A 21,569-nucleotide genomic window follows, 5' to 3' on the forward strand; every position below is an offset into this window, starting at 1 on the left:
CAAGGTGAGGCAGAACACAATGGCAGAAGCAGGTAGCAGAGGAAAGCAGCTCATATGATGATCAGAAAGCAGAGAGAGAGGTCACACTTGCCAGATACAAATATATACCTCAAAGCCACACCCCAACTCCCACCTCCTCCAACTGTGGATACCACTTCAGATACCACTCAGTTAATCCCTATCAGAGGATTAATTCACTGATTGGGTTAAGACTCTTACAACCTAATCCTTTATCCTCTAAACCTACTTTCATCGTCTCTCACGCGAGCTTTTTGGGGACACCTCATATCCAAACCTAACAGAAGGATCAACCAGAAGTGATGACTGAATGGAATTTGTAAGCACGGGATTGGTAGTTTACAAGAATGAGTTTCCTGGGCTGGGGTTGTGGCTCAGTGGCAGAGCACTTGCCCCGGACGTATGAGGCACCAGGTTCGATCCTCAGCATAAAAAATAAATAAATAAAATAAAGGTATTGTGTCCATAAAATAAAGGTATTGTGTCCATCTACAACTAAAAAAAAAAGAATGAGTTCCCAGTGTATGGCTTGGTTAATGGGGTTATTATTATATTGGGTAAAACTAATGAACAAGATAGACATAGTCTCTGACCTTGCAATGCTTCCTATGGAAGACCAGTAGCTGGCATCTCTAATCCAGGTATAAGTGCCATAGTAGCACTTTTCTAGTGAAGAATACTTTAGGTGTGCAAAAGGACCCCATTTCTGACTGAAGGGGGTGGTTTTTATGTGTCAAGGAAGGCTTTTCAGAGAGAATGGCACTAAAGGTCAGATCTAAAGAGTGACGTGAATGTGCATGTGTGAACATGAATGAATGTGTGCATGTACATGTCCATCTCTGGGATTGGCAGATAAGAGAGAAAACTGCTGCAGCCAATGTGGATGTACTGGAGGAAGTTGTAAATGAGGTCAAAACTGATGTTTTCATCACTACAGTGTAACTGGAGCCAGCTTCGCCTTTCTGACTATTATGTTGCACTTGGGACTCACCTTATTTTGTTTTGTTTCAATCTGGTCTGCCACAGATGGCTGAAGTTTTCCCTTTGAAGAGGTCATTCATCCATTTCTTAACTCCTAATTTCTTGCTCTTCTTGCATCATATCAATCAGTATAATACCCACCTCCAAAATGGTTCATATTGTACCAGCAAAATTCCACATTATTTCCAGAACATACCTTACATAAGACCTTAGTCAAGTTACATATGAAAAAGGTTTCAAATGATATTCAATGTAGAAAGCTTATTCATTTTTTTATTAGTAAGCAAAACTCTAAAGAACACTAGCTAGCTACTCTTGGCTATTCAAAATAGTAGAGTTGGAAACGTGATCTCTATTTTAGGGAAGATGATCTTAACATGAAAATAATTATAGCAGAAAATGTAATTGGTGATCCACAGCAGGAAAACTATATAATAGGAAGGTTGCAATACCATCTATATGATTGCTGTTCCAAATCCATACATATAAACATAATTCTTAAAACTCTAAAATTACACATTTATCTCACTTATCTTTATTAGTATTTGGTTATGTATGAAATTGAAAATTTAAGTACTGATATAAAGAAATGATTTAAAATAAAAGTTCCAGAAAGGAATATTTTATTTCTCTATAAACTAAAGAAATGAAATAGAGTCCCTTAAATTCTGAACAGCTGGATGAATTTATCAAATTTAACAGCAACTGGACACAGGGAATTGAATTCTAATAGCCTTTCACTTGCTACGTCATATAATTCCTTATATAAGCTTTGTTACATTTTATTATTTAAAAAATTCGGAACAATATTTTTATTGTTGAACAACTTTTATTGTTGAATAACTGAAATAACTTTACTTTGTAAGTAAATAACTGAATTCACTTTGTAAGTGAATAACTGAAATAACTGTACTATATTTTAAAACAGCTTTTTAAAGAATCAATTTGGGCCCAGTGCAGTGGTGCACACCTATAATCCCAGCAGTTTGAGAGGCTGAAGCAGCACGATCTCAAGTTCAAGGCAAACCTCAACTAGAGAGGCCCTGAGCAACTTAGCTAGACTCTGTCTCAAAATAAAGAATAAAAAAGACTTGGGATGTTGCTCAGTGTTTAAACACCCCTGGGTTCAATCTCTGGTGACAAAAAAAAAGTGATTTGGACAAATTGGCAAACAAGAGGGAAATGTATTTGACAAGATAAAGAGCTGAAAAGAAGGCCTTAGAGTATGACTCAGAGGGAACAGAGGGGTAGCACCTGATTGAGAGAATACCCCATACCTAGAAATCGTCTGAGGTCAGGGTCCACAGGTGCAAGGCACAGGACATTTAGACATGATCCATTAGGAAGAAAAAAAAAAAAACAACTGTGTGCATACAATGCACTATGTACCTATCTAAATATTATACATATATGATATAAATCATTACTCTCTGTTACATATAATGTCCACTTAATCAGAATAACACATTTCTTGAACATCACGTGGAAAATGAATTAGTGAGATATTTCCTTAAATACTTGAAAATTCATATTAAGATGACCAAGAGTGTGAAGTCTACAAAGGTGTTCTTTCAATAGTGATCTTGCAGTATTAGGAATCATACATTCAGATATCTAGTCTTCTGGGGAAAAAAAAAAATCAGCTCACGTTCTTTTTTGGGATTTGCCTGACCACTGCTATTTTATCTTGAATTTTAACTGAGTGCTCTTCATTCTCACAATTTCAATGAAACTCTTACAGCACACGTTTGACTGTGGTAAAGATCATAAGCAAATGTTTAAAGATCTCTTTCCCCCTCTTCCTGATTAAAACTGTCTGAACAGCTCCTGCAATGGCTTTAAGAAAGTCCCTAAGGGGATGGATTTGGAAGTGATGACTGAAAGTTATAGGGGAAACTTACTGTTTTTCCAGTACAAGGTCGAGAGCTTTATAGTTTTCAAAAATCACATCATCTGCCAAAATGTTTGGTCCCACCTGTGTCCGTTTCAGCTTCTCCCTTCCCTCGCCCATGGTGATCCATCTTCACTTCTTGTAACTCTCCCCATTTCGCTAAACGAGAAGATTGGAAAAACCTGTTGTAGTTCATGTGTGCACCACATTCTACACTCCCTCACTCCTGCTCTCAAAGACATACTCCCGAGAATGAAGGAACCAAAACCCAGTAGGCTTGCCACCCACTGGGAATTGTACCAAGACAGTCCATCGCTGCCATTTAAGGATGATTGCATCAAAGTCTAGAAACGTAGGATGAACCGGATCAATTTTACTCCTAACACCTATCTAAATTTCCCAGGTTAGCCTACAGAGTTTTTCATTGTATCTTCAGGTTTGTCTTTTCTTATTTTTTTTTTAGATCATAAATGTAATAATGCCCACTCTAAGCACTCTGTGTGTGTGTGTGTGTGTGTGTATATATATATATATATATATATATATATATATATATACACACACACACACACACACACACACACACAGAATATTTGCCCTTTCAACAAAAGTGGAACCATACTGAACAATGAATGTATCATAGACAAACTTCTGAAGGAACAGATGGGCCGTTGGTCATTCACTGAGGGTCTATTATGTGTCCTCCACTGTTTTAAAAAAATGGGAAATTCACTGGAGAAGCAGAGGAGTCTCTGTTCATGAAATTTAGGCATATTCTCAAGGGCGTAGTCAACACACGTGCAAACTAACAAGGCCATCTGAGATGGTGGCAAGTGCTACAAAGAAAACTAGAAAGAGTAACAGGAGGAGTGAATGACAGGGCAGTCTGACCAGGTGGCTGAGGGGATGTGTGTCTGGGGAAGTGACATTTGAGCTGCATCCTGAGTACTGAGGAGGTAGCAATCCTGTGGGACTCACGGGAGGAACAGTCCAGGCAGCATGAAGAGTAACTGCAATGGCGAGACTGAAACAGCTGGGTGTGTTCAATGGACAGATAGTGTGGCTGCAACTTCATGAACCTGAAAATGTAGGAGAGGGTGAGGCCAGAGAAGCAAGCAGGACAGGTTTTGTTGGCCCCAAAGGCCACTCCAAACTTACTGTTGCAGAGGTGGCATCATAAATCATCCAGCGAAGAGCGAGATTGTTTGGTAAATGATGTTGGGACAACTGACTCTTTATATTGAAATATGCAAGATATTCCTGCCACATTGTATGCAAAAATAAATTTCAGATGGACAATAATCTCCATATGATTAAAACAACAAAAGAAAAATTGGGAGAAAGTACTTGCAACTGATATTTGTAAAGAAGACTCCAGACCCCCAATGGGTGATTAATTTGTGGTAATCAAGGCCATTAACCAAATAAGATGAGCCAAGGATATAAACAGGCAATTCACAGAAGAAAAAAGTGAATGGTACATAAAGATGAAAAGAGGATCAATCTTACTAACAATCAGGGAAATGAAAATGAAAACAAAGTGAGATATACTTCACAGTCACTCAGGTTGGGAATAATTTAAATGTCCTGCAACATCAAGAGCTGATACCTCCTCTCTCACGAGCCACTGGTGGGTCCGGAAATTGCGGTTGCTTTGAAGTGATAAAATGGATGTGATCATATTCTTTGATCCAGTAACGTCATTTCTGGTCTGTTGCCAGAGAGAAACCCTTGTACATATGCAGATGACGATGGATATAAGGATACCTAGAGCTCATGTTTATAGTCATTGTAAAACTGAAAATGAACCTAATTTTGTTTTTGTTGTTGTTTTGTTTTTGGTACTGGGGATTGAAACCGCATCACTGGCCCTTTTTATTTTTTGAGAAAGGGTCTTGCTAAGTTGCTTAGGACCTTGCTAAATTGCTGAGGTGGACTTTGAACTTGTGATCCTCCTGTCTCAGCTCCTCTGGCTGCTGAGATTACAGGCATGCACCACCATGCCTGCCTTAAATCTAAAGTTTTATATGTAAATGAAATAAATAAATAAAATTTAGGTGATTATTCAATGTGATTTAGTACTATATAGAAGTTATAAAGAATGAACTGAAGATGTCCATCTGTCTTTCCATCCATTCGTCCACCTACCCATCTATGTCATTATGTATTTGTCTTTGTATCTAGCTAGCTAGCTATTCATGGACATCTCATCTCTCACAGATATAAAATTGAATGTAAAACACAAATATGGGCTGCTACATAAAGATAAGGTGATGCCTTATTTTCAGTTAAAAGGAATCCACAGCTAGGCGCTATGGGGCACACCTGTAATCACAGTGGCTTGAGAGGCTGAGACAGGAGGATCCCAAGTTCAAAGCCAGCCTCATCAACAGTGAGGCATTAGGCAGCTCAGTGAGACCCTCTCTCTAAGTAAAATATAAGATAGGGCTGGAGGTGTAGCTCAGTGGCTGAGTGCCCCTGAGTTCAATTCCTGATACTCCCCACCCCCCAAAAAAAAGAATACACAAAAAGAATACACAAAAAAAGAATACAATTATTTCTATCAATTGTTGGCAAACCACAACTAAATCTGATCTACCTTCTGTTTTTGTACTGCCTATAAGCTAAGAATAGTTCTTACCTTTTTAAATGGATGAAAACGATTTTCAATAATAATATTTTAAAGAATAATATTTCATGACACATGAAATTATATGATATTCAAATTTCTGTGCCCATAGATAAAATTCTATTGGAACACCACCACAGTCATTCTTTTATATATTACCTACGGGTTGCTGTTGCTATAAGGACAGAATTGAGTAGTTATGACAAAGACCATAGAGATAGAATAAACTGAAACACTTATTATGTGGCTCTTGATGGAAAAAAAAAATTGCAGAGCCCTGATCTCTATTATCCATAGACATTATTTTTTAGATGGCCAGAATTCATGATGGTGGCAACCTCTGGACGAGGAAGGAAGTGGGGAAAAGGTGGTATGGGCATTAGATGGGACTGCTGCATTTGGAAAACTTCACAATCATCAGTTCTATACAGTAGGAACACGTGGTTGCCATATTAAGTCCTTGTACTTTTCATACTTGAAGAAGAAAAAAAAATATATTTTATACACATTATTCTGTACCAATGCATACAACTCTATTCGTACATGTTTTAACAGTAGGATAGTAATCCATTTTATAGACAGCAGAAATTTATTTTTGAGTCCCTTATATATGTGCCTGTAAGTTCCAGTTTTTCATATTGCACACAGAACTGTAGTATGTTTGTATTATATCTTTGGGCATTAGTGTTGTATTTTAATTGAACAAAAATTTCAAGCAATTTCTCGATCAAAAGAAAAAAAAATGCATTTAAAAATTTGATACATATTGTTTATGGACATTCCAAAACATTGCAATCAAGCTACTCTCTTAAGAATAAATATTATTAATCTTTTGCCAGACTGGTAGATGACAAGTGTTAAATCGTTGTTATTTTAATTTGAGACACAAGGTGTTTCCATGAATTTACAAGCTATCTAATTTATTTTCACCTGCAAGGCCTATCCAGGCCCTTAGAACTTTTTCTCTATAGAATTTTAGTCTTTCTGTATTGATTTTTGAGCTTTTTACATATTAAATATATTGATCTTCTCTTGAAAAAAGACTCACTAGGATTTTCACTGTTTATTGACTTCATAAATAGTCTTATGCCTCTAAGAAAACTTAAATTGCATGATGTAACTGTAAAAGCTTTTTTCTAGCTTTAGACTTTGCTTTCTCTATCATTTATGATATATCAAGGAGAAACTCGCTTAGGTGACCAATGGTCCCTACCATCCCTCAGAGCCTCTGGTCCATTCACGAATTCTGTGGAGGTGACAATGTCCTGGGATAACTTGAAGCTTTTTTTCTTCTATAGAGGACATGTGGCCCAGCCCTCCATGCTTTGCCCCACAATATTAGTGGGTCAGGGTTTGGGTTTGCTTAGGAAAACAGAACCTGCTTTGAGTGTCTCAACTAGGGAGGGATTTTGCACAGAGACTGAGAGGCTTAGATGGCCTTGGGAAAGTCTGGAGTATGAAGGTCAAGAAAGTCGCTGCCTGCAGATCAGAGAATCTGGAAGTTCAGGAATCACTGAGCATGATCTGCCTGAAGCCCATCAAAGATGACGGTCAGAAGACCAGAGAGCCGCTGGCAGAGCATTGGATCTGTCACCTGTGCCCATGAGCCTGCCTCCAGCTGCCACCAGGAAATAACAGCTTCTCTTTTTCCCTTTCCCCAAACCTCTCATGAGTTGCTCATTCAGCCTGAATCCCATTCATAAGAAACTCATGGAAATGTGTTTTCTAGACTTCTGGTCTTCGCCATGCAGAGGAAAGCTTAGAAGGGTAGAAAGAGTGCTGCATATTGACATACATTACCTAGGGGGTGTTTTTTGTAAAGGTTAGATCAAATTAAATCAAAAACATCCCCCAGGCTTCAAAAATTTATTGAGCACCAGTGAGCTAATGTGTCAGGTTATTTAATATTAAAAATTCTGTTCAGGAAAGAAAGGTTAAAAAAAAAGAAGAAGAAATGATCACCTTCACCATTAAGCCAAATCTGTTTGAATTATTTGAAAAAAATTATGTTAGATTTTAAACCAGAAAATAATAGAACTTTTATTTATTTTTAATTTATTTTTAGCACTTAACCACTGAGCCACACCCCCAATCCTTTTATTTATTTTTTATTTTGAGACGGGGTCTCAGTAAGTTGCTGAGGCTTGACTTGAACTTGTAATCCTCCTGCCTTAGGCGCCTAAGTCACTGGGATCATACGCAAGCCCTACCATGTCTGGCTTAGAATAGAACTTTTAAAAAGTGATTTATTGACTTTGAGAATCAATAAAAGCATGATATATCTAGATCAAAACTCATTTTAATAAATTGGGACCTGGGAGAGTGCTTTTTTTTTTTCTATTCTGCTCCGTGGACAGGGTATGGAATTAATGAAGTCAATTCATTTGTATTCTTCATCCATAAAAATTTGTTGAAAAATAACCCACAGTTGATGCTTTCGATGAAGTCATTACAGAGTTCAACCTAAGTGGGAGAAAAGATGCCTCAGGACCACCCTGTAGAATAGCATCCTTGAATCCAGCAAAGCCAGGCCTACCTCAGAACTGGTGTCTTTTTTTCCCTATAATTCCCTCCTTGCAGAAGCCTGCTTTTTTAAAAAGTTGTTTTGGGACCTCTTTTAACTGTGATTGGGTTTTTGAGGTACCAGCCTTCTTTCCATGATTGTTTAGTAGTTTAGAAATTTCAAAGCCATGGTTATATTTTCTCCCTGTGCTTAATCAAAGCTGCATTGACAATTTGATGAGGTGTCATTAATTTCATTTCTAAGTGCCACAAATCACTAGTAATAACTTATTATACTTGTGCATCTGTGAGCCTTTTCAATTCTTAGACCTAAGTTGAGTTTCCAGTTTTCTATTTAAAAGATAGAGATTATGGACTTGTATTATTATGAGATTTCTGCAATAAGTGACTTCCCAGTATATAAAGAATTTCCAAGTTCATTTACTTCCTACGGTCTTAGTGACTTATGGCGCCTCTATGGGAGGAGTGGGGGAAGGTATGCAGCCTCAATTTGCAAATGAAATTAAAACTCCAAAAGATTAAGTGAATGGACAATGGCTACCCAGTTAGTAGATGGTGGCAAGATCCTTTGGTTCTGAGTTCTACAACTGTCCAAGCTGCCTGGACACAAATAGAAATGTTTATGTTTTTCATTTTAGGCTATAAGGTATAAGATGCCCTTCTTCTTTGCCAGTGTGTGCAATTTTGGGTGAAGATATCCAGAGCTTGTTTTGTTTGTTTGTTTGTTTGGTTGGTTGGTTGGTTGGGTTTTTTTTAATGTCCAATCAAAAGCATACAAATTTTAAGAAGGAAATTAATTATTTTCTACAAAGATATCAAAATATTGAGTATAGGGTAAGACTGAATATATATAAATTATTCTTTTAAAAGTCTATAAGCATACATATACATAGTTGAAGGTTTAATGACATTTATTTTGGCCTTATCTAATGGAGAGTCAAAAGTTCATTTTGTAATGTATTTATGATAGAATCAAGGAAGAAAAATAAAACACATATGAAAGGAGACATGTAAATAAGAGGACCTAGAACCATTTTTGTTTTGTTTTGTTTTGTTTTTTGTACCAGGGATTGAACTCAGGAGGCACTTAACCACTGAGCAACATCCTCAGCCCTTTTTTTGTATTTTATTTAGAGACAGGGTCTTGCTTAGTTGCTTAGGGCCTCACTAAATTGCTGAGGCTGATCTTGAACTTGCAATCCTCTTGCCTCAGCCTCCCAAGTGGCTGAGATTACAGGTGTGTCCCACCACACCCAGCTAGTACCAATGTCTTTAGAAACTCATCAACTATTATTGATGACACTCCTGTTAGAACAGTGCACTTATAACTGTGTGGGGAATCAGTTGATTGGGAAACAACAGTGAATAAAGATATTTGCCTTTGTTTAAGACTTGAAGTGGATTATAATTGGGAGGAGCTTCTCCCCAGCTGATTCCTTTCATGAGGATCCCTGTGAAGTACGTGTAAAATTGTGTTGGAGTGTCATCTTTGGTGGCTGTGTGGACACATTACTCAGTTAAGAAATAAGGCTTTGGCATGCTTGATGCTGGCTCCTGCTGTCCAATGATGAGAAATTGTGTGCTTTTCAGACCAGAGAGAATCTTGTGGTTTGGAATTTTTTAAAGCAGTTATAATCATTTGGTCTTCTATCTGAAACAAATCAACAATTTAATTTCTAATAGAAGAGTAGATTCAAGACTACCAGAGTCCACATTAAGTTTCAGGTATGGTTAGCTCTAAGATGTAAAACATGAGAAAATATTTTTTTAAGTTGTGAAATGTCATGTATGTATTTTCATTCTGTATTGATGTAGTGAAAGTCATCCTCTATCTTGGACTTAAAGAGAAATCACCCTTGTGTATGGAAATTAGTTTTAAGTATTTTTTAATTTAACAAATAAAATTGTATATATTTACAGTGTACAACAAGGTATTTTGATATATGTATATACTGTGGAACAATTAAAGCAAGCTAATTAATCTATCCACCATCTAACACAGTTACTTTTTTATTGTTGTTGAGGTGAAAACATTTACTGTTCTCTTGGCAGTTTTCAAGTACACATTATAATAACTGTTGTCACACACAGCACAATAGATTTCCAAAAGTTATACCTCCTAACAAACTTTTCACACATTGATCAACATCATTCTACTCTCTGCTTCTGTAATTTCAGCATTTTTACATTCCACACATAAGCAAGACCATGCACTATTTGTCTGTTTGTGCCTGGCTTATGTTATAATATACGTTAGTAAAATGTACCTCCAGTTCATCCATGTTGCCACAAATAAAAGAATTCCCTTTCTTAAGGTTAATTAGCATCCCAAGTGTATATGTGTCACATTTTCCATATCCATTATTCCATTGGTGAACACTTAAGATGATTCCATATCTTGGCTGTTGTGAATATGTTGCGATGAGCATGGAGCGTAGAGATCTCTTCAACATACTAATTTTATTTCCTTTGGATATGTACTCAGATGTGGGATTGCTTGAGCATGTTGTAGTTCTATTTTTTAACTTGAAGTATTTTAACTCCTCACTCCTATCCATAAGGGTGGTACTAGTTTGCATTCCCATCGCCAATGTGCCATCATTCCCTTTTCTCCACATCTTTGCCAGCATTTGTTTAGTCTTTTTAGTAATAGCCATTCTTACTAAGGTGAGGTGATACCTCATTATAGTTCTAATTTGCATTTCCCCGATGATCAGTGTGATGTTGAGCATTTGTTCATATTCTTGTTCACCCTTTGCTTTTGAGAAATACCTATCCAGGTCCTTTGCTTAGATTATAACTGGATTATGTGTTTCTTGCTATTGAGCTCCTTGAATTCCTTATATATCTTAGGTATTAACCTTTATCACATGTATGGACGGTGAGTATTTTCTTCCATTCCATAGGTTGTCTCTTTACTCTTGGTTGTTTTCTTTGCTCTATAGAAGCATTATAATTTGATGCAATCCCATTTGCCTATTTTTGCTTTTTTGGCCTCTGTTTTGGGGGGGTGATGTCCAAAAAATGTTTGCCAAGACCGATATCAAAAAAACTTTCCTCCCATGTTTTCTTTTACTAGTTTTACAGTATGAAATCTTCAAATTCAGTATTTAATCCATTTTGAGTTGATTTTTGTATATAGAGTAAGATAAAGGTTCTTCTGCATGTAGATATCCAGTTGTCCCAAGAGCACTTATTAAAGAGGCTATCCATTACCTATTGTGTGTTTTCGGCACCTTTATTAAAGATTGGTTGATTTTAAGTTTTGGGATTTATTTATGGGCTCTCTATTCTATTCCATTGGTCCATGTGCCTGTTTTTATATATTATGTTATTTTGATTACTGTAGCTTTGCAATATACTGTATTTTAAAGTCATGTAGTGTGATGCCTCCAGCTTTGTTCTCTTTGTTTAGGATTGCTTTGGCTATTTGGTGTCTTTTGTAAGTTCAATATGAATTTTACGATTGCTTTTCCTTTTTCTTTTGTTTGTTCTAATACATGGCAGCAGAATGCATTTCAATTCGTTGTTTACAAATGGAATACAACTTTTCATTTCTCTGGTTGTACATGATGTAGAGCACACCATATGTGCAGTCATACATGTACCCAGGGTAATGATGTTCATCTCATTCCACTATCTTTCCTGCCACCATGCCTCCTCCCCTACCCTCCTCCCCTTGGTCCAAAGTTTCTCCATCCTGCCCCCTTTACTCCCCCACCCCCATTATGAATCATCATCCACTTATCAGAGAGAACATTTGGCCTTTAGTTTTTTGGGATTGGCTTGCTTCACTTAGCATGATACTCTCCAGCTCCATCCATTTACCTGCAAATGCCATAATTTTATTCTCTTTTAATGTTTAGTAATATTCCATTGTGTATATATACCACAGTTATTTTTATCCATTCATCTGTTGAAGGACATCTAGGTTGTTTTCACAGTTTAGCTATTTTAAATTGAGCTGCTTTGAACATTGATGTGGCTGCATCACTATAGTATGCTGATTTTAAGTCCTTTGTGTATAGACCAAAGAGTGGGATAGTCAAATGGTGGTTCCATTGCAAGTTTTCTTAGGAATCTCTATACTGCTTTCCTCATTGAAATTTTAATAGGGATTGTATTAAATCTATAGATTGCTTTTGGTATCATGGCTATTTTTAAATTTTATTTATTTGTTATGTATAACAGCAGAATGCAATTCAATTCATAGTACATATATACAGCACAATTTTTCATGTCTCTGATTGTACACAATGTAGAGTCACACCATTCATGTCTTCATATATGTACTTAGGGTAATGATGTCCATCTCATTCCACCTTCTTTCCTATCCCTATGCCCACTTCCTCCCCCTCCCTCCCCTTTGCCCTATCTAAAGTTCATTTATTCCTCCCACGCTTTCCCCACCCCCATCCCCATTATGAGTCAGTCTCCTCATATCAGAGAAAACATTCAGCTTTTGGTTTGGGGGGATTGGCTAATTTCACTTAGCATTATATTCTCCAACTCCATCCATTTACCTGCAAATGCCATGATTTTATCGTCTTTTAATGCTGAGAAAAATTCCACTATGTATATATAGCATATTTTCTTTATCATGGCCATTTTAACAATATTTATTCTTTTCAATCCATGAACCAAGTATACATTTCCATTTATTTTTGTCTTCCTCAGTTTCTTTCATCAGTGTTTCATGGTCTTCAATGTATAGATCTTTCAGCTCTTCATTAAGTTTATTCCAAAGTATTTTTAATGCTATTTTGATGGGTTTGATTTTCTTGACCTTATTTTTGTATAGTTTATTGTTAGTGTATAGAAATGCTACTGAGTATGTATGTTAAATTTGCATTCTGCAATTTTACTGAATTTGGTTATTATTTCTAACATTTTTTGGCAGTCTTTAGAGTTTTGTGTATATAAGACCATGTTATCTGAAAACAGAGATCAGAGACAATTTAATTTCTTATTTTCTGATTTACATTCCTTTTATTTCTCTTTTTTTGCCCAATTGCTCTGGTCAGACTTCTAATACTATGTTGAATAGAAATGGCAATAGTGAGCATCCTTATCCTGTTCCTTCAACTTTTCATCATTGAATATGATATTAACTATGGGCTTGTGATAAATGGCCTTTATTGTGTTAAGGTATGGTCCTTTAATACCTAATATGTTTAAAGTTGAGTTGCTACAATGAAAGGATAAATATTATCAAATGCTTTTTTCTGCACCTATTGAGATGATCATATGTTTTTTCTTTTATTCTATTAACATGATGTAGCATGTTTATTGTTTTGCATATATTGAAACTTTATCCCTTGCATCCTAGGGATAAATCTCACTTGATCATGGTGAATAGTCTTTTTAATGTGCTGTTTAATCTGGATTACTAGTATTTTGTTCAGAATTTTTGCATCTGTGTGCACCATGGATATTGGCCTATAATTTTCTTTTCTTGGAGTGTCCTTGTCTGATTTTGGTACCAGGGTAATGCTGGTCCTTGGAAATATTCTCTTCTCTTCAATTTTTTTTTGGAAAAGTTTAAAAAGGATTAGTATTAGTTCTTCTGGTGTTTGAATGCACAAATTTATTACTGTGTATTTTAACTGGATGACAAATTTTACAAATTATTAATAATTGATATCCTCCTTGTCAGACAACAGAAAGATCAGAGTTAACGGAACCAAAGAACCTATAGAGTTTAAATCGAATCAGTGGTTTGGAGCAACAGTGAAAGCTCACAAAGGGAAAGTTGTGGTGAGTACAAATTGTGTGATTGTGGTGTTGCTTTGGAATAGCAGGTGCACAGAAATGTTGTAATGCTCATATTTAGAAAAACCCCATTACCCGGGAACTTATTACACTCTCAAAGCTAAAGTATTGGCTTCTAAAGAACTTTAGTGCTTAAAATTAAACAATGTAGTTTAGTGTTCAAAACTATGGGAAATGAAGCTTGTTTCCCAAAAGAGCAGTTAGATACTTTCACATATTTTAAAAATGACTAAGAAATATGAAAAAATAAGGGCTTATTATTCAGGAGAGTATTTTATTGATTAAGATTTAAAGATCTGTCTAAAATCTGAACAGAAAAACAAGAGCACTCCTCTAGGGATGTTAAACAATCTACACCAGTTATCACTGATTCTTTTTCGAATAAAAGTCAAGCTTTCTTTAATATAAAAATGTTAGAAACTACTAACTACCTGATTTTGTGATTTCATTAATGTTTTTGTACTGAAAACTCTCAAATAGATATCTTTTAGTTTTAAACTGTTGTGACTATAATTCCTATTCTTATTGTTGATACACAATAATACATGTCTAAGTTGTTGAGAAATAAGTAACCATTGAATTAATCTGAATTTGGGGGGGTTAGGGATTTTTTTTAACTTGTTGGCTTTAATTTCTCTTCAACAATAAAGAAATAATTTTGGATTTTAGAATTTGTTTAAAGGTATTTGAATTATAGTTTATTAAGAATAAACATCTAAAGAATAAATACCTAAATTACAGTTTAGTGAGAATAAATATCTAAAAGTTTTATTTATTCTGTGGCTAACCTCCCCCAAAAGATTTTTTACATAAATAGAGGACATGCAAAATATATATAGGTTGTCTTCTTTAGTTAGAAATACAGCATTTACAATGCACTTTATATAGTTTTTACATTTATATAGTTTTCTTCCAGAATTAATAAGATCTTTTTATTCTTTAGTAATATATGGCTTATGAAAATTACTATTGAAAAACTAAGTCCATCCTAATAATTGTTTGGAATTCAAAATATCTTTTGGGTACTTTATTTTTTGGAGTCTTGAAATTTTATCTGTAGCACACAATTGTTGCACATGTATTCAATATTTCTAGAAACCTCCAAAACCATTGGAAATACAATATATAATATGTTCATGATAAGAATGTTTTATTTTTGATATGATTGCATTTTTTAAATTATGTGATGAAAAAGAGAATAGTGTAAAGTGTATTTCCAGTTAATCTTTTTTTTTTGAGTGCTAAAACTTAGCAGAATGAAGAATTAAATTCTACCCTATGTGATACAATTATTAAAATTAATAACTAGCAATGTTCGATAATTAATTATATAAAATCTGCCTACAGAAGGATCATCTTTCTGGGCAAGGTAGCACATGCCTGTAATCCCAAGGGCTTGGGAGACTGAGACCAGAGGATCATAAGTTTTAAAAGCCACTCTCAGCAAAAGCCAGGAGCTAAGCAACTCAGTGAGACCCTGTCTCTAAATAAAATACAAAATAGGGCTGGGGATGTGGTTCAGGGGTCGAGTGCCCCTGAGTTCAATCCTCAATAATCCCCCCCCCCAAAAAAAAGGATCATCTTGAATACCCGGGTATCATGGGTACACATTGGACTTGAATCAAAACCTAAACATATCATATAAGTGAAATTAAGCAGATATATAGAGAGATAATATCTATATCTATATTATCTATAGTAACTTTTTAGAATGGACATCAGGCAAGCACTGGATACTATCAGGCCTACAGGTGACTCTTTTCACTGTCCCAACTCCCCCTGTATTTCAACATTTATACCTTGCATTTATTATACCTTGAATTTATTAACCAAGTAACTGAGAGGGCCCTAAGACAAGGGAGCCTAGATGCCTTGGAGACTTTAGGGGCACTAGCAAGGCTTTATACTGTATAGGAAAACAAAACTACACAGCCAAAGTTGTAGAAAGGATTGGATTGAAAATATGGGTTGTCTCTGCTAAAAGTATATATTGGACTAGATTATGAAGGATACATTTAAAAGCAGAAGATGACTTTAAAATCAGTATGTCTTCACTTCTCATTAGAAGATAGCCTAGTAGCTCCACCTTCTAGGATTCTGCACTTCTGTGTCCTTAGGGATGAGGCTTGGGCAATCAATTCAAGCTAGCAAAACAGAAGTCAAAAAAGCTGCCTATATTTTGTACACATTTACTGCCTCTCTCATTCTTAGCAACATTAATGTTATTTAACTTAAAGAGGATTTCATTTCTATCCTTTTAAATATTATGCCCTTGTTAGAATCTAAATTCTGAAGAAGAAACCAGAGCATGTCATTTTAAAAAAACCACATTTTTCTTATTGATGTTTAAATTATTTTTTGTTGATAAAATTCCTAATATTGTGTGAGCTAATTCAAAGGCAAGTCCTAGAAGCAGCACCATAAGGAAGACTCTAATAAATGTCTTATTTTCTCCAGAGGAGCATTCTTAAAATTAGAACAAGTGGATGAAGCATCAGATAAGTTTCTAATATGACAAATTTGTTATCATAAAAACAAAGATGTAATAACTAACACAAAATATTTTAATATTGTAAAATTATGTTTCAATTTCTATTTAGTGGGCATGCATTTAATTTAATTTAACATGCATTTATTAAGAAACATCTACATGAAAAGCTTTGTGTTAAGTGCTGTTGGCAGTTTCATAAATTCCAAAAGAGTCTCCAGTGTGAGAGCAAGTGTAACATGCACCCTTATCAAATTTACCACTCTATAGGTGAGCTAGAAATAAGCATGTATGCTTCTTTTCTAACCTTTTGGGGTTTTGCCTTGTTAGAATTGAGAGTGCATTTATGGAATGACTTTGATAACTTGGCTCCTTCAAAAAGATTGTCTGTGGCCTTTAGAGTTTATCAGAATAAATTTCTCCATAACAAGCAGAGTCAGATTGTTGAATTACTTTACATTCAATGTTATGCTTTGGAAATACTTATAGGTCATTAACATGTGCTTTTTTAAAAAATTGTAGATGGACAGCATGACTTTATTTGTGTATTTTTTTTAATGTGGTGCTGAGGATGGAACCCACATGCAAGGCAAACACTCTGCCACTGAACTACAGCCCCAGCCCCAACATGTGCTTTTTAAATGACTTTTTGATTACTTCTCATAAAATTGCTGAAATAGGCATAAGATGCTGTCTCTTGCCTTCAGTTTTACTGTGCATAAAAAAACAATGAGTGAAAATAAAGCCCAAAACACTGTGATAAGGAGGTAGTATGTCTAGATGGAAGTCATTATTTAAACATTCATAAGAAGCAACTATGGGAATCCACCAAACAGAGGTTTATAAACTTGTGTGCATCCTTTGATCATTAGCTGTCTTGTAGGTTCAATTTTTTTAAAAACGAAATGAATAGAAAATACAAGTTATTTGCTTTTAGGAAGTAATTTTCTTTTGCCATGTTACTTTTTTTAAATTTAAAATTCTGTGGAGGGGGTCATTCCTTTGTACGTTTAATGTTTGGCAGTTACTGTGTATTAATCTTAAAAAGCAGCTTGGCAAGTTTAATTAACTCTGTCAACCAAGGACTCACTAGGATGATGAAGGCCAATTAATTCAACTGACAATTTAGAATAGTATGTCCTAACTTTAGGTACACTAATAGAAAATTCAAGTCAAACTATTGTATAAAAAAACTACCTTGAGGAGAGAAGGGGGAAGTGCTGGGAAAAGATATTGGCCAAATTTTATTGTTATATTGTGTGTATGTGCAAATATGTAACAACAAATCCCATCAATATGTACAACTATTATGTACCAATAAAAATGTGGGGAAGAAATAAATAGAAAACTACATCAGAAATATTTTTACTATCTTTGATGTTTCCTAGGCCTGTGCTCCTTTATATCATTGGAGAACTCTTAAACCAACACCAGAAAAAGACCCGGTTGGCACTTGCTACGTGGCAATTCAGAATTTCAGTGCCTATGCTGAGTACTCCCCTTGTCGGAACAGTAAGTTATTTGTATCCCTTGAAACTGAAATCTAGCTCGATGGCTTTTCTATGATAGATAGGAGTGCAGGTAAATTCAAAACACCAATGGGGGCTGGGGTTGTGGCTCAGTGGCAGAGCGCTTGCTTAGCACGGGCATGGACCGGGGTTCGATCCTCAGCACCACTTAAAAATAAAGGAATTGTGTTGTGTCCACCTACACCTAAAAAACAAATATTAAAAAAAAAAAAATACCAGGGATACATTGTAACATTACAGGGGAAAGGGAGGAAGGTGTAGATTATCGACAGCTTTGCAGGATGTCTTGCTATGATAGGGAGGCCAACGTTCAGAATTCTGCTGATCCTTTTCTATGTTTTTGGAAATTCAGTTATTAGATATTCTGCAGTAGAATTGATTTGTTCCCTGTTTTAGGTCTGAAACTGTCAGTTGCTGCTTAAATTTTACCCAGTATTCTAAAGAAGGTGGCTGCCCATTCTGCTTGTTTATGGCAGCCATGGTGTTGGGCCCAGCTCAGCATCAGCGTTCTGTCTGGCCTGTGTTCTCAGGGGCTGTTGCTTTGATTGACAGACACTTTTCTCCTTAAGGTGTTACATTCCCCACAACCAGCACTACCACCATTTTTTCCCTCAGTGAAGACGCTGTACACTTAAGAGTCCAAATCTCCCCTGCAGTTCTAGAAATCTTCTAACAAAGCATGTTTTAAAGGAAGCCTGTGAGTGCCACTTGGGGGACATTGCTGTATAATCCCTTTATTTTGTAGAATACCCAAGGACTCTGAGATGGCATGATGGGTGGATGGACTGACTGATCATCTGCTCAGAGTTTTTTGGGAACACCTCCATTTTCTAAGTGCCAAGTAGATTACTGGTTTTTGTAGATAAGCGACCAATGGTGTTTTTACTCTTATTCTTATTAATTCAGCAAATGACATTGATGGGGAAAAATGTCATTGGAAAGAACTTTCTAGAGACTGATTTCAGTATATGTTTTTTTAAAAAATCTCAATCCAGAGTTAGTTTAACTCTGAAAATTACAAGTGAATCTTCCTCATTTTGCATAAATATTTCTAAAATTCAAGATTATTGGGAACTTAGTGAGCCCCTGTTTCAAAATAAACAATAAAACCAGGCACAGTGGTACATGCCTGTGATCCCAGAAGCTTGGGAGGCTGAGGCAAGAGGATCACAAGTTCAATGCCAGCCTCAGCAAAAGCGAGGTGCTAAGCAACTCAGTGAGACCCTGTCTCTAAATAAAATACAATTGGATTAAGAGAGAGGCCACTGAATTTTACACCTGAAAGTGAAATTTATTTTTAACTCTGATGGGTTTTGATGAGGAAAATGATTTTCTAAATGTCAGCTAAATAAATAATCTGTGGAATAAGGACTTCGTTTTAAACAGCTATACGGAGGGTTCTTTGTGGATAACAAGATTTCATTATTTATTCATTCAACACATTTATTGAACACATTAGCACTACCCATTCTACAGTTAGGGGATACATCAAAGAATAAGAGAAAAAAAAACCCTGTGTCCAAGGAACTGACACTTCAGTGGAAGAGATAGAGAACAAACAACAAACATATCAATAAATAAATTCAAATATCATATCAGGTAGAGAAAAATGCCTTGAAACAGCAAGGCAAGAGAGAGAGGCATGACCCAAGCCTGGAGGGACAGGTAGAAGGGGGCTCCTTAGACAGGACAATAGGGAGAAATTCTTTTAGCAAGTGGTAGTTGGGATGGTGAGGGGAGGAATTTCCCAGGAACAGGCCATAGTCAAGAAGAGGTTAGCATGGCTCACCTTCCACTCAGGTGCTTGGTTCTTGGGTTTGGCAAGAGGTCAGTGTTGTTAAGCCCAAAAGATTCAATGCTGAACTTGTTTTATCATTGCTTATACCTATCCATAGCACATTTTTCATGATGGCTACAGATGCTTCCCCAAATTACACATTTTTTTTTTTTGTAATTAAAAGCTGAGCCTATCTTTGCACGCCTTTTGCCTTGATGACACGTCTTATTCCTCCAGCTGACATCAAGGGTGATCATTTGTAAAACCTGTCCCTACTTCTTGTTCTGCCCCTTTGCCTGACTGCCCATGTGATGTGAGAGCTCATACAGCCCATAGAATCTAGTCTTGTGGGGCACAAGTTTCAGTGTGAGGTTGAAGCATTATTTAAATATAAATTACAGACACTCAATCTTGAGCTTCTTTATGGTGCCAATTTATTTATTCTTTATTTTCCTAAATAGAAGAGTAATGGAACAAAGGCAAAAATGGAGTTCAGGCTGAGTCGCAGAATAGCTAAGTAAATGGCCAAGAATTTTTTGGACTCTAATACAACCCATAGTCTTCACATCCTCAGGGGCTCCCTATTCCTACTTGTACTTCTTCCTCTTTTAGTCATCCAAAGAGCAGACTTCCTGTCATGGCTAAGAAATTCACAGTTCATTAACACAAAGCCAGCTTGTTCATGAGCATATGGTCAATATCACAGAACAGGAACATCAGCAATATTATTTTCAAAAGAGAATTTAAAGAATCACTTCTGTTCATTCCGCACCACAAACCCACTCCACAACTGTGAGCAATGTGGGAACTAACCTGTTCATTCATATGGATGTCACATCTTCAGCTCTAACAGTTATTCATGATTCAGGTGACGAGAGTTGACACACACTCTCCCATTTTACTCTGGATGCCAAAAACTAGTAGCAAATGAACAGCATCCATCCTCACATTCCTGAGTTCACTGGGACGTAATTATAAAGTTCAGAGACATTCTGAAATTCCAGGAAGAAGGATGCCTTCAGCTCTTCCAATAAATCATAATTCAACAAGAAAAGAGAAATGGCTTTGTGGATGAAAGAACTTCACAAGCTACTCCAGTTGCCACTCAAAATAAACATTTGAAGTTGGTTATTTTCTCAATGAATTTTTTAAAAAAATTAGTGTTTTTTCTTCATCTTTTTCAGTTTCTTGTTTTAAAGCAAAATAGCTTCCAAGAATGATCATGTTCCTTTCCTGTTGAATATTTGACAATATTAAAAGGAATAGTTGACTTTTTTAAAAAAAGGTTTGTGCCTTCCAATGTAAAAAAGAAACAAAAGGGAAACCAGTAGAGGAAGAGGATCAGGTAAAGGAGTAAGGTAGGAAAAAGAGGTACTAAGGAATTAAATGGACCATATTTTGTACACGTGTGAATATGTCATAAAGAGTCCCACTATTATGTATAATTCTAATGAAAAAGAAAAAGGTTTATGCATTTAAGAATACATTTCTTAAACATATTGAGATTAACACATGTAGATTCACATAGTAGTCTATCATGCATGCACATATATTTCTAGATGTGTATGAATATTTACACCCATGACTTTCTAGAAAACCAGTACCCAGAGGTTATACAGATGAACTTTTATGGAACTAAATAAAATTCATAGCCGTATGCCACAAAATATGATTATAAAAGGAAGTAAGAGGGTTTGGGGTTGTGGCTCAGTGGTAGAGCACTCACCTAGCATGGGTGAGGCACTGGGTTCGATCCTCAGCACCACATAAAGATAAATAAATGAAGGTATTGTGTCCATCTATAACTAAAAAATATTTTTTTAAAAAAAGAAGGAAAGAATTTTGTCACAATATGTTGTATATGGTAGATAACTTGAAAATGTAAAAAAAAATAAATTAAAAAAAGAGGGAGAGCATCTGGAGAAACTGATGATGACAGTACTAAAATTAGCTAAGTACTG

At 35.8% G+C, this 21,569-nt stretch overlaps 1 protein-coding gene across 1 annotated transcript in view; it reads left to right on the forward strand.

The window, feature by feature from the left end:
- The window catches only part of Itga8 (integrin subunit alpha 8), a 169,335-nt gene that overhangs the window by 14,567 nt on the left and 133,199 nt on the right, over window positions 1-21,569 (forward strand). Inside the window, exons 3-4 of the mRNA XM_027928445.2 lie at window positions 13,699-13,799; window positions 17,691-17,814. Coding sequence (XP_027784246.2) covers window positions 13,699-13,799; window positions 17,691-17,814 — 225 coding nt within the window. The remainder of the gene's footprint in view (window positions 1-13,698; window positions 13,800-17,690; window positions 17,815-21,569) is intronic.

This window comes from Marmota flaviventris, chromosome 12 (assembly GCF_047511675.1).
Source record: "Marmota flaviventris isolate mMarFla1 chromosome 12, mMarFla1.hap1, whole genome shotgun sequence".
In the NCBI taxonomy this organism is placed as follows: Eukaryota; Metazoa; Chordata; class Mammalia; order Rodentia; family Sciuridae; genus Marmota; species Marmota flaviventris.